The following is a 20,863-nucleotide window of genomic DNA, read 5'->3' as shown; positions in this document are numbered from 1 at the left end:
TGTTAAGTATGTACCTGGCTGTGATAACAGGACTGCAGATTGTTTATCTAGGATGAGAGTGAGAGATTTAGATGAGAATGATTGTGAGGAAACTTAGTGGGTGGATGAAGAGGTGAAAGTCTAATATTACTGAGGGTTGTGTTTCTGAAGATGAGTGGAAATTAGAGCTAGACAAGGATGAAGAATTGAAAAACATCAGAAATATGTTGTCTGGTGGGAGGATTTTGTGTAATAAAGATAGGTATGGTGAACAGTTTAAGAAAGTTTGGCATGAGCTTTCTGTTTGCAATGATTTGGTTGTGAGGGGTAGTAGATTAATACCTCCAAAAACTTTGCGTGGACGTTTGATGGATCTTGCGCATGAGGGTCATCAGGGAATTTGCAAAACGAAGGAAAGAATGAGATGTGTATATTGGTGGCCCGGAATGGATCTAGAGATTGAGAGGAGAGTTCGTGAGTGTGTTGAGTGCAGGGTTGCAGATAAAAGTCTGAAACTTAGAACTCAACCAATGTTTTTGTAAGAAATTCCGGAAGAAGTGTGGGAGGAAATCTCCATTGATATAATGGGTCCAATAGGTTCTGGTACATCTTCAAAGTATGTTATAGTTGTTATGGACGTGTTGTCTCGGTGGCCAGAAGTATTGATTACACATGAAGTTACATCTTCTATTGTTATCCGTTTTTTATCAGAAGTATTTGGTAGAGAAGGTAACCCGAAATGTATTGTTTCGGACAATGGGGTTCAATTCACGTCGAGGTTAATGCGTGATTTTTTTAAACTCTAGAGGTATTGTACATAAGAAGTGTGCTCTATACCATCCAGAAACTAATGGAATGGTAGAACGATTCAACCGAACTTGGAAAGAAACTGTTCAATTAGCCAGACAGTTGGGTGAAGATTGGGTGAGTATGGTTAGACGCAAAGTTGAAGATTATCGTTTTACTCCTCATTAAAGCACTGGGCAATCTCCGTTTATTCTGTTCAAGAAACGTTATCCTCATTCTAGGTTGAATCCTCCCTGGATGAAAAAATATACAAAAAAAAAAAAACTTGATTGTGAGTTGCAAAAGCAGATTGCGGTTGAGAAAAATGTGCACTGTCAAAAAGAGAGAAAACGCATTTATGATTTGCGAAAATCTGTGACGAAAGTACTAGTTGATGTGGGGGATTTTGTTAAAATCAAACTACCTGGAAAAACTGGATGTGGACAGTCTCATTATAGTAAGCCTTTTAAAGTTATTAAAGTTTTCCGTGGAGCGATAAAGGTTGATGATGGGCGTATTTGGAATTTAAATAGAGTTGTTAAGTTGAGATGAATTGTTATTATATTGTTTCTTGTTGTGTTTTTTTATGTTGTGAAGAGGAAGATAGTGTAGTATATTTCACATTTTTAGTTAGTATTATAGATCATATTACATGGCTCCTGTTTATTTTTAAATTCTTTTATTGTCATATTGTTATTGGTATGTTCCACTTCCCCCCCCATGCTGCTCCAGACATGAGAAATTCTGGAATGTCGAGTTGGCAGTTGGAGATGAGTGGAGCAGCTTGGAGGTGAGGCTGGAGTTCCTGTGCAGTATATCTTGAAGAATAAACTCATCAATAAGATTTAACATCTGTCTCCAGTTCTCTATCATCTACGTCTTATGAAAGTGAATACTTCAGCAAGCTCATGAACAGGCGATAGTGGCGGGTGTGGTTAAAAGCCCAAATAGATAACACCTCGGAAAAGCAGCGCTTGCGCCTGCTATGCAAGACCTAAAAAGATACAATTTCTGCACAGGCCTAAACTAGACCCAGAGCTAAATCCAAGAAACCCACCATTTTGTGTGTATTAAATGTCAATGCCTGGGAAGGGAAAAGGTACTCCTTTTTGCTTCAAGGAAGCTTGATAAGAAGGCCCTTGGGAGAAAGCTGAGAACACAATTTATGTATATGTAGAACAAGTTACTCACCTTTGATAATGGAGGTCCTTACCTTTGGAATATTTGAAGCGCCAGCTTGAATCTGGGAGAAAAAAAAAGAAAACTTCCACAGCAGTGTTTCTGCATGACTGCAGTTGCCAGCTCCGCACCACCCTATAAGTGACTGAGTGGAGCCACATATAAACATCACTCCTGCATGCTGAATTCAGTTGGTCTTTTCCTTTCGGCACCCTTAGATGCAGAGCATGAACTATTGAGGACAATGTGTCAATATGTGACTTTTAACCTTTTTAGATGTTAGAGGCCACTCAACAAAACAGGGAGGTATGAGGACAGTGAAGAATCTCTGGTTAGATTGTGTTTTCACCAAAAAGAGCATCTCTCAAGATAAGTAACTTGTTATTCTGATGGAGACTTCTAAATGCAGTTTCCTCACCTTTAGAATAGATGCCAATGCAGCACATCCCAAAGATGGAGGGTTAAGGAGGTAAATTCAGACCAAAAACTCCTGTAAGGAGCAAGGTGACTTCATCAGATATGGCTGTCACAGCAATAGTGCTTGGCTAATGTGTGTATAGGCATTCAGAAACCCATGTCGCAGCCTGCAAGGTATCAAGAACAGGCACCCCTTCAGCCAATAACATTGAACAAAGAAAGGGAGATGAGAAGAATGCTTGCAATAAGTCTAACCACTGACAATCATTCAGGGTGGCGTTCAAATGCATTGTTCTTTTGCCAACTATTCCACCTCAGTTAGGACCCAGCCATATGCAAATCAGTCTTGACCCTGCTCAAATGGGGCAGTACAGCCCACACTGAATCAGAACAGAGGCAACCCAAAACTTGTTTTGTCCTGATTGGCGTTCATCACCCAGGCGTAGCTTGGTTCCAGTGTCACAGTGAGCACAGACTCACATCTGGGCATTGTTACGGCCTTGACTGTGGTGGAATGTGCTCTCATGCCCTCGAGGGGCTGCTTATGGCCAGTGTTTAGCAGCTCTCTTCTGTACTGTCTTGCCCCTTGTAAGCACCCGAATAGCAGTCTAAGCACCAACACTATCTGAAACTCTTTAGTCTAATCAATGTAAAAGCTCAATTCCTTCTTTAGATTAGACAAGTCTCTTCCTCTTTCGAGGGAGGAGAGCAAAGAATGATGAAATATGTCGGACTGTCCAACTGAAAGGCTTCATAAGTGTAAGGAGGAAAGCTGCCCAGTTCTCAACATCAACTTGTCCAGAAAATAAGTAGTGGAAGGCAGTTGTACCTGCAGCTCATTTACAATTTGAGCCAACTTGATGGGGATAAGGAGCATGGTTTTCAGGAGCCAGCGGTGCGCAACTATGCATAGGTACAGAGCGTGGGCACATAAGGAATGTCAAGACCATGTTAAGACACCACTGGAGCACCACAAATGGTTTGGGAGGAAACATATGTTACAAACCTTTAATGAAACTCGACTTAAATAATGACGGTTGGTCTGGTAAGAAAGGCCCAAATTTCCACTAAGGAGCCACTGACTGTGCCCACTACAAGATGTTGCTCGACTAAGGAGACAACAGAACCTCAGAAATTTTGACTTGTAATGGATCGGTGTCTCAGTCACCATGCCAGGCATCAAGTGTAAATGGACTTTGTGGAAGGCGTCTGGCACTAAGGATAAGATCCAATAACTCATTTGCATTTCTTATGCATTTAACTGCCGCCATTCAATCTGAACACACGGATATTTAAGTTGTGGGGAGTGGGTGCAGGACCCTGCCATGCTGCTGAGACAAGAGGTGCTCCTGAAGTGGAAGCCTGATCAGAGAGCAAATGCACATGCTCAAGAGTACCACATTCTCCAGGCTTAACTCCACAGCAATCAAGATGACTGGGGCCTAGTCCTTCCTAACCATCTTCAGAATTCAAGGCAGAAACGTTAAGTGTACAGGAGTCTCTAGCTCCATCCCAGCTGGAATGGGTCTCCTAAGGAGTGTAAAAAAACCACTAGGGAGCAAAATTGCAGATAATGCACCTTGCCGATGGTGGGGAATAGATTAAGCCAAGATCCCCCCCCCCCCCCCCACCTTGCCCTCAACAGCCACCCCTCCCCACCCAACTCCACCCACCTCCCCCACCCAAAAAGTCCTCACAGGTGTCCTGTACCACACTAGGATGGAGATGCCACTTATGATCTGTCAGACGAGGCCTGCTCAGTGTGTCCCCTGTGGAATTTAGGGACCTGCGGATGACTTAGTTCAGGTGGACAGGAACCAGACTAGTTGCAACAACCTAAAACTTCCTGAACGTTATGCTATATATAGGATTGTGAGGGAGCAAACAGGGATGAGAGTGGAAGGTCCTGCACTATGGTCGCAGATCAATTATGCACAGCTGGTATTTTGACACCACAAAGATGGAGGTCGTTACTGCATAAAAATAACCAGGTGTACAGCTAGACCATGGCCTAAGTTAGATGACCCCAGTCTTTGATGCAGAGAGGCGATCAGTGATTGCCATAATTACGTTTCTTACAAGGTTTAATGTGAAGCATGGAAATAATTCCATTTTAATATATAAAACAGTGGTTCCTAACCTGTGGTCCGGGGACCCCTGGGGGTCTGAAAGCCCCCTCAGGGGTCCTGCGACTGTTTAGAAAATGTAATAATATTAACAGATCAGGTCCCCAGCTTTCAGTAATGACTCAGTAGGGGGGTCCCTGGATTCCAATAATGATTCAGTGGGGGTCCACGGAAGTAAGGATAAAGTGGGGGTCCACAGATGTCAAAAGGTTGGGAACTGAAGGCATATTTGGTCAAGATCCCGGCTACTGTAGTGTAGGAGACCGCAATTCGGTTTCCTTCTTGCAAAACTGATCTGCACACAAATGCTTCAGTGTGGCCTTAAGCAGTGCTCTCATTCAAGGCAGTCAGGGCTGAACTGCATATTAAATCAGCATTGGGAGAGACTTTGTTAACCTATTTATTTGTCAGTACTGCGTCTAACAGGCAGCATCTAATGCGCTTCTACACCTTATCAATTAATACGATAATTCGAACAAGCCTGCTGTAATTAAACTAGCAGAGCTGTGTATTATGGTTGCAGTCCTCAAATGGAGCACTTTACTTAAAATAAAAAAAAAAGCCAGAGTATGTTTAATAGACGATTTAAAGCACTTGTGTGCTCCAGGATGGAGGCTACAAGACAGAAAATCGGTACTTTTTTGTAAAGTAAGCATACATTTTCCAGGTATGTACATACAAACATGTTCATACTTGGGCCAGACAGCTAATATTAGGCTCATATTTTTTAATATTTAGCTCCGGGGTTCTCTTTTTCCGTGAGTTGTGGGACCTTTGGCAGACATTTGTAGGGTGAGAAGGATATGCTGAGTAACTTCGACAGACACAGAATCCCACATATTCATTAACAGCTACATTTTGCTGGGGTTTGTGCTTCATCTTAATTTACTGTTATCAGCTCAAGGTGTGGCAGGACTATTCCTGCCAGCGGTCTTAGAAGCAGTGTCTACATTAGATACTCAATATGAATGTTCCAAGTCCACCAAGTGCTTGATATTGTTCTGGAGGTAAGTGGAAGGCTATAGCACAGCAGCAGTACTTTGCAGAACGGTGTACAGTGCTTAAATCAAGATCATTGCTATGCTCCTACTGCTCACACTGTAAAGAATATTTACTGTTTTGTATGGTTTGGTTGAATCATTGGTAATCCTTGTAAAAAAAAAAAAAAAAAAAAAAATCAACGACAAGATTTGCTTAGAAGTTTAACTTTTGGGTAAAGTAATGTCTTCTACTGGATATGTTTTGAATTGTTTACCCTATCTGATTAACCCGAAACTCATGCGATTATTTGACGGAGCAAAATACAAAGGCAATTTTGTTTTTGGTGTTTTTGTTTTTAGCTTTTGGGAGATGAACTGTTGTTAAGTTACAGACACAGACAACTGTCAGTCATATCAGCTAATATGCAACCTGAATGTAGAAAGCAAATTCGTACTTGCAGTCCTTAGTAACATTTCGCATGTAATCAAGGTGCATAAGAAAAGTCTGATTTATCTTCATAAACCTGGATTTATGCCCAAGATTCAAATGCGCATAAGTCTGCATTATTTAAACAATTACTTGGATAAGGCAGACTCGATATTCTGATCCCTTGTGGCATAGTCCCTTGACACTGAGAAAGTCCAATGAAAAATCGGTTTGGAGCCAAAATTATCTTGTGCGTTACTCTCCTATACAGAACCCACTGCGGAAGGCGGAGGACAGTGTCGGGGCCGTCACGCTAAGCGGTAGGATGAGGCAGGATTGTACCAACATACTTCTGCTCTCTGCACTTGCGACTGAGCACTTCACCTGCAGGATCAGTCAGGACCTCTTTACTAAGGGTTCCACTGAATTAATGTCAGTGAAGACCAAGAATTATTATGCACACGTCTTGCTATTCGATGAGGATCTCTGGTTTACAGTGCGTAGATTGGTGTATACATCTCAGGTAATTGTGTTGCAATTAAAGGGTTTGTATATATTGAAACATCCATGCTGTTTTCAACAGAGCACTGGTCAAACGGTTCCCTTCTACCTTGTGTTACTATGATGGCAGAGAGATTCCACTATTTGTGATACGTAAAACAATTTATGAAGCCTAACTTGGTGACCCTTCTGGATTGGTTAAAAGAGTGTACTGCACTGGAACAATCGTCCTCTGTCCTATATGGGAAGAGCTGCTACATTTAAAATGCTCTCTTTTTGCGCTTCTTGCGGATTACCAGTATTGACTGGTCTACCTCAGGAAGGCTCAAGTTTTATAGAGAAAGCTGATCTAGTCTGCAAAGACCCCTCAGATCTGGGGGCATAACCAGTGCTCCTTCGTACATAAAGTAGTATTTTCTTACAGTTTTGTGCAGGGTCATTAGTGGTCAGCTCATTTAGGGGTCATAAACGATTGCTGCTATTCCCCTTTGGATGAGCCATCAGCTCCTATTGACAGGTTGACCATAGGAAATAAGACTTGTTGTAGAAGAACAATAGGAGGCTCTTGGCACTCCAGGATATGGGGCTTAAAGTCCAGTCTGAGAGTAAAGACTGCTTAAATTATTATAAACGCGTGGGTGTGGAATTCATATCGCCCAGTGCCCAGGACATTTTGTTCAAGGTCCAGGACAAAAATGTATTTGGGTTTACTTTATTCCCCCAAGCTTGAATGCTGAACTCTAGGTAGAACAAACCCTTTGGCTGCCATTTTACAGTGCTACGTTGAGCTTGTGGTGAATAGCATTTTGTGTTGCTAAGGCAAGATCTGTAGCCATGTTTTAAAATGTTGAAAATTGTACACGCGTTTCGTTAATGCAAAACCTCTGTTCGGGCATTCCAAAACACAGCTGTGCGATTAAGTCATCGAACCACAAACTGTCTAATGCTGGTAAGAAAAATGTAAGCCTCTTAGCACAATTACAACACCCTTCGGAAACTGATCCCGATCAAGGAAATAGATGTGCGATGAAGTTAAAATTACATAATCCTTGTTTATTGTCTTGAATTATGAAAGGCTTTTAAATGTCTGACATTGTTGCAGTCTCTATTATTTGATTCTAGTAGTTTCTGTTTGAGCTTGTTTTCTGTGATGTTTCGCTGTTGCTTACCGACTGGCGTCTGCTATCTCACCTGAAGAGATCTGGAGGATGGCCCTGCATGCGTATGACAAACTGAAACGTTCACTTCCGCTTCTTTGTATAATTTTAAGGGTCCACTTTACACCCAAAGTGGGACCTTATAGACACCTATTCACTGAGTGATACCCCATGTGTGTCACACGTGTCTATTTCTTAAAGTCATTCAACTTGTATTAGAATATATGCATGTGTGTGGTTTTGCACATCCACGTAACTTCATTATTTTTATTATTGAAAAAAAAAAAAAAAAAGTGTTGCAATTTGCTCACACGCCATAAATGTTTCATTATGTAAGATTTGTTCTAGAATGTATGACATCTAAGGTAAAATATACTTTACACCTGGCTTTTTGATTCATTTACCCAATTGTTCGTTGTAATACAGGATGTCATTTTTTAATAATACTACTGCTTGCCTAAATTAATATCTGAGGAAGTGGCTTTGTCCTATTTATTTTTAAGTACTTAGTGGATTCCACAAAATGCTATTTAAAATAAACCCATATAATACTTGTGCTCTAGTGCCTTCAATGCCGAATGAGGATCAACAATGTTGCTCAACATCAGAGATTCCTCCCTTGACTAAATTGTGCAATTCTAGGGTAAATCGATTTTTTTAATTAGTGGTATAATTATTGCACGATTAAAATGCTGTTGCAGTACAATACACAATTGGAGCAATAAAAGTACATTAAAAGGACTAAAGATGTCAACCTCATACCCATCAGTTGAGTATGGAAAAATAAACAGCATCGTTTTTAAAATAGAATTTAAAAATACATCAAAATCTAAGGGGCATACAATATATCGATAAAAAGGTGTAAGGTGGGCAGCAGCTAACACGGTCAATGGAAAAGTAAAATATCAAGAGCCTGGTAAGGGCCTAGACTGCTGTAATGCTATGTCCTTAAGCGCCATATGAGACCTGTGAATCATTCTAAATAGTCACAACAGCGGAGACCAGTAACGAGAACAGTTAATGATCATATCACACACCATTCCCTTCCTCCACTTGGGTCATGGCATCCACCCTTTGAGAATCGCTGCAGGAATATCACCAGTGCACGATTTAACCTGAGATCCCTGGGGTCAAAGCAGGCCGAGACTGCCTCCCTGCAGGACCTTATGCCCAGGACATTCCACTTTCTTCGTAACAGTTCTCGCCAGTCCTTCAATAGGATGGGACATAAGCACAGTATATGGATAATGTCTTCCTGACCTAGTTCCCATAGCAGGCAGTACCTGGCACCTCCAGTCTTTTCCATATGCAATAATAAATTAGGGTAGCTATTATCCCCATCCTGTATTTCATAAACTGTGCCTTTACCCAGATCATTAAAAAGTTCGCTAAGGCAGCTCTGGGATTTCAGCTGCATGTAGGTTTGAAGAGTCAGCCAGCCATACTTACGTAGAGCCAGGCTATCCTTGTCCTGAAGTTATGAAATTTGTTTGCTGCTCCTTTTTGCTAGCCTTTTGAACTCATGGTGGCTAATAGGTAGATCCCAGTCATTGGTTAAGCAGAAAGATATAGGATCTTGCTGAGGAACTTTGCTTTGATTCCAATTAAGACCACAGGTAATGGGCAAATGATTCACCTTTTGCAGACTTGAGTTTGTGGCAACACAACGTAAATGCTGCCATCTGTGCCAGTGCTTGCTAAATTATGCTGAACTCCAGCCTTATCTGAGCAAGCAACAAGTGGGAGGGAAGCTGAAAAATTTATCTAAAGATCTTAAGTAGCATTTTGTCCAGCAAGAGGATGTCCCGCGCCCCTTGAGAGCCTCACTTCCATGTGCCAATGTCGCCAGAATCTTTGCCTGTGCTACGTGGAGGGTTGGCGACAGTGTAGGACCTTTTAGTTTTGTAACAAGGGACCAGAAGCCAACATTCAACTTGTTGCCCTTCCTTCCAATTAGTTGCGTTATCTCCCGTTCCCATTAAATATACTCCAAGGTATTTGAAGTTATTTGGTGACTCAAGCCTTTCTAGGTTCAGAAAAAACTTTGGCTTTTATGATATTGTTCCTTGAATGACCAGGATCTTCGTTTAATGGTTGCAAAGTGGTTCTAGATAGAAAAAGCAGAGGCTGCGTCAAGATGGTGCTTCAAACCAACCTTTGTTCTGCTAATCAGGACTAAATCGTCTGCATACAACAAATTAGAGCACTGAAAGCCCCCAAGTTTGGGCGTGTGGGAATGGATTAAATTTAGCATGGGAAACAAATCTGATAGGAACACATTAAATAGTGTTGGTGCAAGGAATCAGCCCTGCTTGAGCCCCTGTGTGGTTTTAATCTGCCTAGAAAGACGAGAACTGTCCCCAATTTCTATTCTGAAATGTGTCCTTATGCAATAATTCCAAGGTCCAAAGTAGGCTGCCCGGAATATTCAGAAGAGCCAATTTCTGCCACAGTTTCCCCCGGTCGACTGTCAAATGCAGAATTATAAGTGATGAACACCAGATAGACTGGTTGGCTGTTTGATTTTGCCTGGTCAGAAAATAGGGAGAGTGCCATGAGGTTGACTGAGTATGCTTCATGAACTCCATTTGATTTGGAGGGATGACATTATTGGCCTCAGCCCAAGACTGTAGCTCCTCTCGTAACACTCCTGCAAAGCATTTGTGGTAATTGTCAATGATAGCTACCACACGAGTAATCCCTGGTGCCCTCGTCTCCCCCCCTTGAAAATTGGTACAAGAATTGAGCTGCGCCATGAAGGAGGGATACAGTTCAAGTGCAAGATGAGCGGAAAAAAAAAAATCCATGCTAGGTGGCAAGACCAAAAGGCTGGATCTTCCTTTTAAATGGCTGGGGGAATACCTCCAAGGCCTGGGTAAATCAATTCATCTTACTGGTTCTCAGTTTCCTTGGATTCCATAATCATGAGCATGTCATTCTCTCAATATCAATGACTGAGTATTCAAATTTTACAAACAAATGACCCCCTGCAACATTAGAGTAACAATATGGCGGCCTTGATTCTCAAGGTTCTAAGTATGTAAGGTTGGAATGCACAAGCAAAAGTTGTTTTACATTCATTAATGAAGCATGAATATTTATGCGAACAAATCTACTCAAAAGATTAAAGAAAATGTGAGTTGGCTGTTTCAGGGCTCAAATGTGCCACCACACAATGGTACATTTATAAAAGGTATAGATAGACTTCTCTCCAACCCCATTTTCACCTTGGAAAAAGGTCGAAAATGTACTCCTGTCAGGGGCAGGTGAATAAAAGTTTTTAAAGTACAAAGGGACCCAAACTCTCCTCTATCACCAGACAGAGGTGTGGGGAAATAAGTATGTCCACAGGGGAAATATTTTCCACCTGGAGGGACGAATAGAAAAAAGGTTAACGGGTGAATTCGCACTAATTTGGCAGATGTTTGCATTGGAAAATCATCAATTATAATATTAGCTCCCAACATAAAAATTAAATAAGCCAAAATGTTCCTAAAAACAATTTCAAAGCATAGTGAATGCCTAAAGACGTGAAGAGAATGGAAAAACAAATGCTAAAAACTCTTATCATAGCAGAGAGTTAGGAGACCAGTGGTGGAATATTTATTTGCACTGTAAAAAGTGGAAAAATAAAAGCTAACACTGCATACTTGTGACATTCTCACATTTGGTTTCTAGTGAGGCTTCCGCCTATCTGAAGACACTGTCTTCTTAATTTTTCTTTAAAAAAAAAAAAATGAACAAGGATCTGAGATACCAATGAGTCTGGCTTTAAATTAAGATAGTAATGTGAAGCATTTTAAGTAATTAGCACAGTGTGAGGAAGCCAAAAAAAAAAAAAGGTACAAAAATATTAGAGTGTCAAAAAACCATGTGACAGTCGCACTGTCAAGCCAGACCTAAAAATGTATGTAGGTTGATTGCCCTCCTCCCATCAGAGCGGTTACCAGAGAAAAACGCCTATCATATCTAGTTATCTAAGACACTTTTACAGCATTGTAATGTTGTATGTGCTTCTGAAACTTCAACCTCAGACAGCAAGATAAACAAAATAATCACAGCCATTTGAAGGGCAAGCACTTTTTTGTGTAAGCATACGGCTTCTACTCAATCAAACCATGTACTCCTGGTTCACATGTGGCCTGAGCCAAAGACCCTCTGTAGTGATGCTCATATAATTGTCTGGTGACAGCTGTGCTGTCAAGCCAGACAATAAAAAGAGGAAATTCAAATCAGATACATGTGTGAACTTGATTTTTACAGTTATTGAAAAGGGTGCATTCAAATAGGCAATGATTCAAAAACAATCTCGGAGGGAAAAGAAAGGAAGCACCCCACAGTAGAGGTATTGAAGGTTCCATCACAGAGAAGAAATTGTCATTTTTCAGGGAAAGACGGCTACGCAACAAAGAGCCATCAACCAGTCTGGTGGTTCCAAACACCGTCTCTGTGTATGACTTGTTAGGGTGATCATCTCGTGGACAGCCCTGGAGGGGCTCTCTCACTTTAGAAGTGACTGATGAAGAGAACAGAACTGCTTTGCGCTTCTGATTTCTGTATGTACCTTTTCAAAATAAAACCAGTCTCCTGCAGATTAATATCCTCATTTGAATAAGGTATGGGGGTGCTCAGGTAGGGTGGAACAATTAGCAGGTGGGAACGAGGTGGCTGCTCCTCAGAAGGGTTGGCCTGAAACAAAGTAGGCGTGGGCACCAAAATAAAAATGGCCCCATTAATGAATCTCATAGCTAAAAAAGTAACCCATATTTGCAACCTGGGGAAATTTCGAACTTAAGACACGCTTTTTAAGTGTCTGCACGGTATGGACGGCTGCATGCATTTGTGCTTGCTGCAGACATTATTTGCTTTAACCCTCTGGGTGCCTGGGGCGAGGTGGCCTCATCCTCTGCCACAGTTCCTTTATGCCGGGGACGAGACCAGCTGGTCCTGCACCCAGTCCCACTCACACCCCTCAGTCAGGGATGGAAGGGGAATCCCTTCCCCTTCCACCCTGACCCCTCAATCGGCAATCTGATGTCAGCGCACTCACAGCGCACCAATGTCATCAAATGCTGCCGAGACGTGCTGGAAGCCATTTTCTTCCAGCGCGCCTATCCGAGAGGACATGGAAAAGGTGAAGGGGTTGAAACCCACTAGACACCAGGGATCACTTTATATTTTAGGGCAGCGACACCTTGTGTTTTTTTTTGTATACGTTTTGGAAGAGATTGTTGAGCAGACTAATTTGTATGCAGAGCAGTATTTAAGTGACAACGCTGCCAGACTTAAGACTCAGTCTAGAGCTACCCAGTGGATTCCCATAAATCTGGAAGAGTTGTAAAAGTTCTGGGGTTTGACTTTTTTGATGGGGTTGATAAGGAAGAAGTCACTGGCTTCTTACTGGTCTACTAGTCCCTTGATGGCAACGGCTGTATTTCCTGCAACCATGACTCAATCGGTATTTTCTTCTCCTTCAGATGCTGCATTTTGTTGACAGTGCTTTAGCCTTGCCACGAGATCACCTTGATTGTGACCATCTTTTTAACATTAGACCTGTCCTTGATCATTTTGTAGATCAGTTTACAGAGGTGCACGTTCCAGACAAAGAAGTGTGGACGAGCCTTTGGTCCTGTTCAAGGGGCATTTGGTTTTTAAGCGGTACATTCCTAGCAAGAGGGCACGGTATGGAATTAAGACGTACATGCTGCCTGAAGTAGTACAGGATGTGTGTATAATTTCCGGGTCTACACTGGTAGGGATTCCAGTATTGACCCATGGTTGTCTGCCCACTTTTGGAGTTAGTGAGAAAGTTGATGGGAACTTGGTAAACGACTGTTTAACAAAGGTCACCATTTGTATGTAGATAACTTCTACACTGGAGTGCAGTTATTCAAGGAATTGTTGACAGTGGACAATGTTGCTTGAGCACAATCCGTTCTAACTGGAAAGGCTATCCAAGGGAGTTAGTCGGTAAAAACACTTGAGGGGACAGTGCAGTGCCTTGCGTAATGAGCTGCTAGCTCTGAAATTTGCAGGCAGGAGGGATGAGTACATGCTAACTATCATCCATGATGAGAGTACTTCCGCAGTGACTGTTTGGTGTCAGGTTGCGGAAGTGCGCAAACCTGCGTGCATTTTGGACTTTAATAAGCAAATGGGGCGTGTTGATAGAGCAGATCAGAGGCTGGAACCTTACACTGCTCTTCAGAGGTCTTACGTGTGGTATAAAAAGTTGGCCATACATTTGGCAACTTTTAATACTTTTGTGTTCAAGGATTGTTCCTCTGAGTTAAGGATGAAATTTGTTGAATTTCAGGAGTCCGTGATAGAGAGCCCGATTGTGGTGGAACAAGCAAGAGTTTCTAGAGTAGCAGTGGAGGAGGATGTGGCTAGATTGAAAGATCACCACTTCCTGATCATTTTCCTCCCACTCCAAAAAAAAGACTTGCCCACTAAGAAATGTACAGTCTGTGCTCAAAGAGGTATCCGGAGGAGAACCGGATGTACTGTCCAGACGGTCCTTCAAAGCCTGGGCCATGTGTAGCTGGCTGTTTCAGGAGTTACACACCCAGAAGAATTACTGGGAACTACAGTGAGCGTAAACTGCCTGTTTTATATTTTCATATGTTCAGTTTCACGGTTGGCATTTGTCATGTAATTAGTAAGGAATAAGTACAAAACTACGAACACAAAAGCTCTAATTAGTGGTCTCTTTATTGTTTAAAAAAAAAAAGTGATGGCAGTGCGCGCCGAGTGGCGCTTGGCTGGCAGTGCGCGCCGAGTGGCGCTTGGCTGGCAGTGCGCGCCGAGTGGCGCTTGGCTGGCCACTGCAACACACTGCCAGCCAAATGCAAGTCCACACTACCATAAGCTGTATTAGGCATGGGGGCATAGGAAAGTGATGGGCCCTTGAATGGCGTCGTCTGTTGATGAGTGTTTTAAAGTGCTGGACCCGCAGCTGGCGGCATGAATGGTCTTGTGCGTGTCATATATGAAAGGTGTGTGAATGGACTGTAAAGAGGTTGGTGCGCTGACGTGGCTTTACAGCTCACAAGCTGCAAGTCACTGGTTCAGTTTTTGGCCTTTCAGTTCATAACAGTGCATTTCATTTTTGTGAAATCTCTTGTTAATAAAATGTTATCTAGTGAACCATCACTCACCCTCATGCCAAATCCAACCAGTATGTGTGGTATCATTTTTATCGGCAGACCAAGGGGAACATTGGGTGGTAGGAAATTTGCGCTGGCACAGAGATCCAACAAATAAGTGTGGAAATGTTTTTTTTTTTTTTCAAGCTATATAAGTGAGGGTTGCAGAGGATTCTGGGTAAGAATGTTGGGGGATCCATGCAAGCCACTCCTGCGGGTATCTAGTTTTCAAAAATGTATGGGTTTGGTAGGTTTCCCTAGACCATGGGTACTCAAACATTTGCCCAGGGGCCACAAAGTTTGGTCTGTGGTATGACCGAGGGCCACACTGATGCTAGCAGTGGGCCGATCAAAGGGAGGAGGGGGCTCGGGATGGGGAGGGGTGGTGGCATTATGGGGGGCATAGGGGCAGCAAAGCATAAAGATCTAGTGGCTGAATCGCTCAATGTGAAACCAGAAAACCTGGCATTAATCCCAGCTTCCCCAATTTACCAAATTGTGTGATCCTAGGCAATTGTTTTATTTTACGTTCCCTTCATTTTCTTCATTATTGTATGTAGGAGGACCTCACAATGCAGGACTTAAGTATGTGTGCTGTGCGAACTCTTCTCCTGTGTTTTATTTAATAAACTATGAAGATGTTCATGTATAATAGCAAATCAGGCCTATCAAAGAGTGCAGATAACAACTGACTTAATTCATTATTGGCATGGTTATCAAGGTGGGGGTATGAATGAATGTTTCTGAAATTATATTTGAAATCTATTTTTCTTAAAAAAAAATTAAAAAAAATAAAAAACTTCTTCATGCACTGATAGAATCTGAAGTAGTAAGATGAAATGGTCCTGAGTGTAAATGAAAAACACTTTTTGAATTTTTAAGAACCCTTATCATAGTGGCAGACATTTGCTGCAAGATTTTATTTAAAAAAAAGAGTGTTCCTGCAGTTAAGCGGTTCAGGACAAATTCCTGACTTCCTTTCTTTATCTTCAATAATGTTTAAAGTATTGCCTGTGAGAGTCCAGTAAGCAGCAGTCTAGTGCTACAGCTGCAGTGGGGGGCCGCATGTAAAAGGTCAAACGGGGCGCATGCGGCCCCGGGCCGTACTTTGAGTATCACTGCCCTAGGACCAAAAACGCAGGTGCTTGCCACCCCCACCCCCCCATGAAAAAAGAGGTAGTTTTTTAATAGATCATTTCGAAGTGTCCACGTTGAGTTTGGGGGCATTTCCTGTCGCGGGCACTAGACCTGCCCAAAGAAGTGAGGTACCATTTTTTTTTTTTTTTAATCGGGAGACCTGGGGGAATGCTGGGTAGATGAAGGAAGTTTGAGGCTCCCCTCAGATGCCAGAACTTTCCCTCACTGCAATGTAAGGAAAAATTGTTTTTTTTTTTTGCCAAATTTTAAGGTTTGCAAAGGATTCTGGGTAACAGAACCTGGTGAGAGCCGCACAAGTCACCCCATCCTGGATTCCTCTAGGTTTTTTTAAAAATGCACATGTTTGGTAGGTTTCCCTAGGTGCCGCCTGAGCTAGAGGTCAAAATCCACAGCTAGGCACTTTGCAAAAAAACAGGTCTGTTTTCTTTGGGAAAATGCGATATGTCAATGTTGTATTTTGGGGCATTTCCTGTCACAGGCACTAGGCCTACCCACACAAGAGAGGTACCATTTTTATTGGGAGACTTAGGGGAACGCTGGGTGGAAGGAAATCTGTGGCTCCTCTAAGATTCCAGAACTTTCCATCACTGAAATGTGAGGAAAAATGTGTTTTTTTGCCAAATTGAGGTTTGCAAAGGATTCTGGTAACAGAATCTGGTGAGAGCCCCACGAGTCACCCCATCTTGGATTCCCGTAGGTGTCTAGTTTTAAAAAATGCACAGGTTTGGTAGGTTTCCCTAAGTGTCAGCTGAGCTAGAGGCCAAAACCCACAGCAAGGCACTTTCCAAAAAACATGTCAGATTTCAATGTAAAAATGTGATGCGTCTATGTTGCGTTTCCTGTTGCGGGTATTAGGCCTACCCACGCAAGTGAGGTACCCTTTTTAATCGGTTGACTTGAGGGAACACAGAATAGAAGTGTTATTGCCCCTTGTTTCTCTCTACATTTTTTCCTTCCAAACGCAAGACAGTGTGTAAAAAAAAGACATCTATTTGAGATCTGTCCTGTAATTCACATGCTGCTATGTGGAACCAGGAATTCAGAGATGTGCAAATAACCACTGCTTCTCAATACCTTATCTTGTGCCCTTTTTGGAAATACAAAGGTTTGCTTGATACCTATTTTTCACTCCTTATAGTTCAGCAAATGGACTGCTGTATACCCAGTATACAATGAAAACCCATTTCAAGGTGTAGTTCATTCACTGATTCTGGGTACCTAGGTCTTGATGAACCTGCAAGCCCTATACCCCGCAACCAGTAGAGTCCAGCAGATGTAACGGTATACTGCTTTTGAAAATCTGACATGGCAGGAAAAAGTTAGAGTAAAACGTGGAGAGAAATGGCAGGTTTTTTTTTTTACCTCAATTTCAATATTGTTTTTATTTCAGCTGTTATTTTCTGTAGGAAAGCCTTGTAGGATCTACACAAATGACCCCTTGCTGAATTCAGAATTGTTTTCTACTTTTTAGAAATGTTTAGCTGTCTGGGATCCAGCATTGGTTTCACACCCATTTCTGTCACTAACTGGAAGGAGGCAAAAAGCACAAAAAAAAATAGTAAAAATGGGGAATGTCCCAGTAAAACGCCAAAATTGTGTTCCAATATGTAGTTTTCTGATTCAAGTCTGCCTGTTCCTGAAAGCTAGTAAGATGGTGTTTTTAGCACTGAGAAACTTTTGTGGATGCCATTTTCAGTGAAAACACAAGCTTTCTTATGAAGCCCTTTTTCCCCCCTTTTTAAAAAAACAAACAATTTCTTTGCTGTATTTTGGCTAATTTCTTGGTCTCCTTCAGGGGAACCAAGAAACTCTGGGTACCTCTAGCATCCCTAGAATGTTGGAAAAAAGGACACAAATTTGGCATGGGTAGCTTATGTGGACAAAAAGTCTCAAACAACCAAAAAAAAAAAAAAAAAAAACACGACCCACACACTGACCCTTCAGAGCACACCCTCGGGCACTGCCTGGTTGTCCTACAGGCCAGTGGGACCCTGTTCCCCTGGTAGGACACACTGCGAGGACACTAGCCAGCAGGAACGACGGGAAAGGATGGGTGAAAGGTTAAGAGCTCGACTGATACGGACTGAGCAGAAGCATGATTCAGACATTCCTGCACAAAAAGATATGGGTGCAAAGTGCGTGCATTACTTGTATGTTACAGGGCGAACGAGGCTTCAGCCACATTATTGAAAAGTACTTTTCGGTCACCGCCACTAGGTGGCAGGGTAACCCTAGGTTGGAAATGAGACCCAGAACTTAAACACAATATGGGTACAAAAGATACAAATATTTTATCAATGTGGCTGCTACATTTCGTTACACACGCAGGCTACAGCTACACGCTATAAACTACAACTAGATTTCCTTTAATTACTATTTCCGAATCATCCAGAAAGTAATGGATTCTGCAAGATTATGGTAGACGTGCACACTAGATTTACAGAAACTAACGAAAAGGCCAGCGTAGGATACTTAAAACGCACACACAATTTAACTCCGTATAACCCAAGTCTCTCCAGAGCATTCCCAAAACAAGGATACCTGGTGATCCTGGATCTTCCTTCCCACGACTCGGAAGGTGTTATTGCCTGTATGATGATATATGTGAACTCTACTGAAGCCAGTCGATCCGCCAGCAGGTACCCACTTCTTGTTCGCATCATCATACACCATCACAGCCGCTCTTGCCTGACAGATGCTCTGTTCACTGAAAAAGTAGAGAACAAAAAAAGTCAGTCGTAAGTACCAAATAATGAACGTAGACCTCACAAAAAAGTGTGGCCAGCAAAATATGAATATATCAGGTCATAGCAGACAGGCACTTACAAAATGTCAAGTTACATTAGAAAATGCCATCACGGCCCAGAATGGAAGACATTCTCCCCACTGCCAATGGCTGTACTTTGTGCCCAGTAAGGATACAAACCAGTGATGGGTCTCAGCCACTGGTACTCACTCTGGGCCACATCTCAATCTATTGTTACTTTGCACACCAGGTCACCTCAGTTTGGACCTAGCTATGTGCTGCTCCAATGGGGTTAGTCAAGCCTGAACTGCCACACCAGATCCTCCCTGAACCGTAGCACAAGGACAGACTTCGCCCTAGCTATAGGCTCATCAGCTGGTCACAGTGTGGTTCCAGTGTGGACAAGACCAATGTCTGGGCATTCCTGCCCCACTTAATGCTCAGCAGCCTTCATGAACCCTGCGGTTATTGGGGAGCCATCGGCTTGTGGTTTCACCAGTGCTTGCCCTTTAGTCCTGCTCGATGTCAGTGCAACACCGCCTAGGCCTCTCACCCAACACTCCCAAAATGTACACTATTAGTATATATCACACACACACACACACACGCCCCTCCCTCCCTTCCTCCCACCTACAAACATCTGGACGGTGGTTCAAAGAAAATACCTATTAATAGGCAGAAGAAATTAGGTACAATGTGCAAGATTGACAGCAGAGTAATTCACGCCATGCGTGGAGTGCTCTAGCAGCAGTTATTGAATGTAAGCCATCTTCATTTTTAATACAGCTAAAAGCAAAGTGATTTTTTTTTTTTTAAACAGGGAACAGGGATTAGAAAATAATTTCCCATGGTAAGTAGCAAACGAAATTTTATAAATTGTGAAATGTTATCCCTGTTTGGGAAGACTTCTCTAGTACAATAAATCAAGTGCCCATATTCAAAATATTTCGAGCAAGGTAATCAATAGCCCTTGGTAATGGTTTAACATCCTTTTATAATGCCTTGGACGTGGACACAAAGATTTTTAGCTTATCTTTTTAAAGTCCCTTCAAATTTTATATGCAACTGAAATATAGGTAAGAAAATGGGCGTTTGACTGAGATGGCAAAATCCTACGAAACTCTTGTGATTTTAATACCTAGGCAGCAGTTCAAGCCCCCAGTCTGGAAAGGGGCTTGGCCAGCACTTTCGTTTAGGGATTAGCAGTAGTGCACCACTGGAGGTATGGGTTGGTCTAGTGTGACGTTTGGACACACAATGATTTATTGGTATGACATTTTTACAAGGGAGAGGAGAGAGAGTATTTTTTTTTAAAGTAATTTCCAACAAGCGTTGAGGATCTTCCAAATAAAGCCTCGACACTCATTCTCATTTGTAAAGTACAAATTGTCTCATCTTGCTCTTTGCAAAGACCTCAAAATGGAACCCGGAGTACGACGTTTATTGCAGTTAATTAGAATGAATATTTTATCGCAGAAATTTAATTTTTAATTGTCCAGGGATGTACTTTTCTCATCCTTACTTCTTAAAGCCTTTGCTTATAAAATCAAACACCTATGAAGTGTCAATTGTTATTTATCCAGGAAAACGAACTAGGTTGCTATAACACTTACAAACAATTCAATACAAATTCATACAACTAAAAAATGTAAGATTTAACCCTCGCTCTACTGATGGAGCTCATTAACTGCAATTTTTCTAAAACTATCAACTTTTTCTAAGTTTTGTGAATTTTGTATTGAACTGTGCGAAGTGTTGCGATCCTTTAATGTGGCTCTCCTAGAAGGTCCAGCTGTTATAATAAACTTGAATGCAAACCAGGTGCAGCGCAGTTTCTAAACGTCAGGATCTAGCAGAAGCTATTGCTTTCAAGAATATCTATAAAACAGTATAGTCAAGCCTTTAATTGTGCCTTCGTGGGAAATTCCTATTCATAGCATTTCCACTGACATTTCTAGATTTATGATCCACCACAATATTCATCAATCGAAACTGCATCAATCGAAACTGCAGAGTCCAGACGTTTTTCCACTGTATGTTTTCTAGTATCCAACAAGATCGCTTCCCAAACTAAAACCATTACTAGCTGCACGGATGTAGATGATCTCAGCTTTAGCAGTTTTGTTTAAGTTGCTTGTTCAAGTTGCTTGTTCGACCCTAGTTATTATTTAAGACTTGCCACTATTTTGGTAGATTAGGCCTATTAGGCACTCGACCGGCCTATGTCGTGGTTACTTGTCTTGTGCACTGCAGCTATTT

General features: G+C 42.0%; 1 protein-coding gene across 5 annotated transcripts in view; it reads right to left on the bottom strand.

The window, feature by feature from the left end:
- The window catches only part of ENAH (ENAH actin regulator), a 490,360-nt gene that overhangs the window by 313,020 nt on the left and 156,477 nt on the right, over nt 1-20,863 (bottom strand). For all 5 annotated transcript variants that reach the window (XM_069236196.1, XM_069236193.1, XM_069236192.1 and 2 more), the window contains exon 2: nt 18,400-18,565. In XM_069236196.1, coding sequence (XP_069092297.1) covers nt 18,400-18,565 — 166 coding nt within the window. The remainder of the gene's footprint in view (nt 1-18,399; nt 18,566-20,863) is intronic.

The sequence above is a fragment of the Pleurodeles waltl genome, chromosome 5 (assembly GCF_031143425.1).
Source record: "Pleurodeles waltl isolate 20211129_DDA chromosome 5, aPleWal1.hap1.20221129, whole genome shotgun sequence".
NCBI lineage: Eukaryota > Metazoa > Chordata > Amphibia > Caudata > Salamandridae > Pleurodeles > Pleurodeles waltl.
The sequence above is the reverse complement of the archived record's forward strand: the minus strand, read 5'-3'. Positions and strand labels throughout refer to the sequence as shown.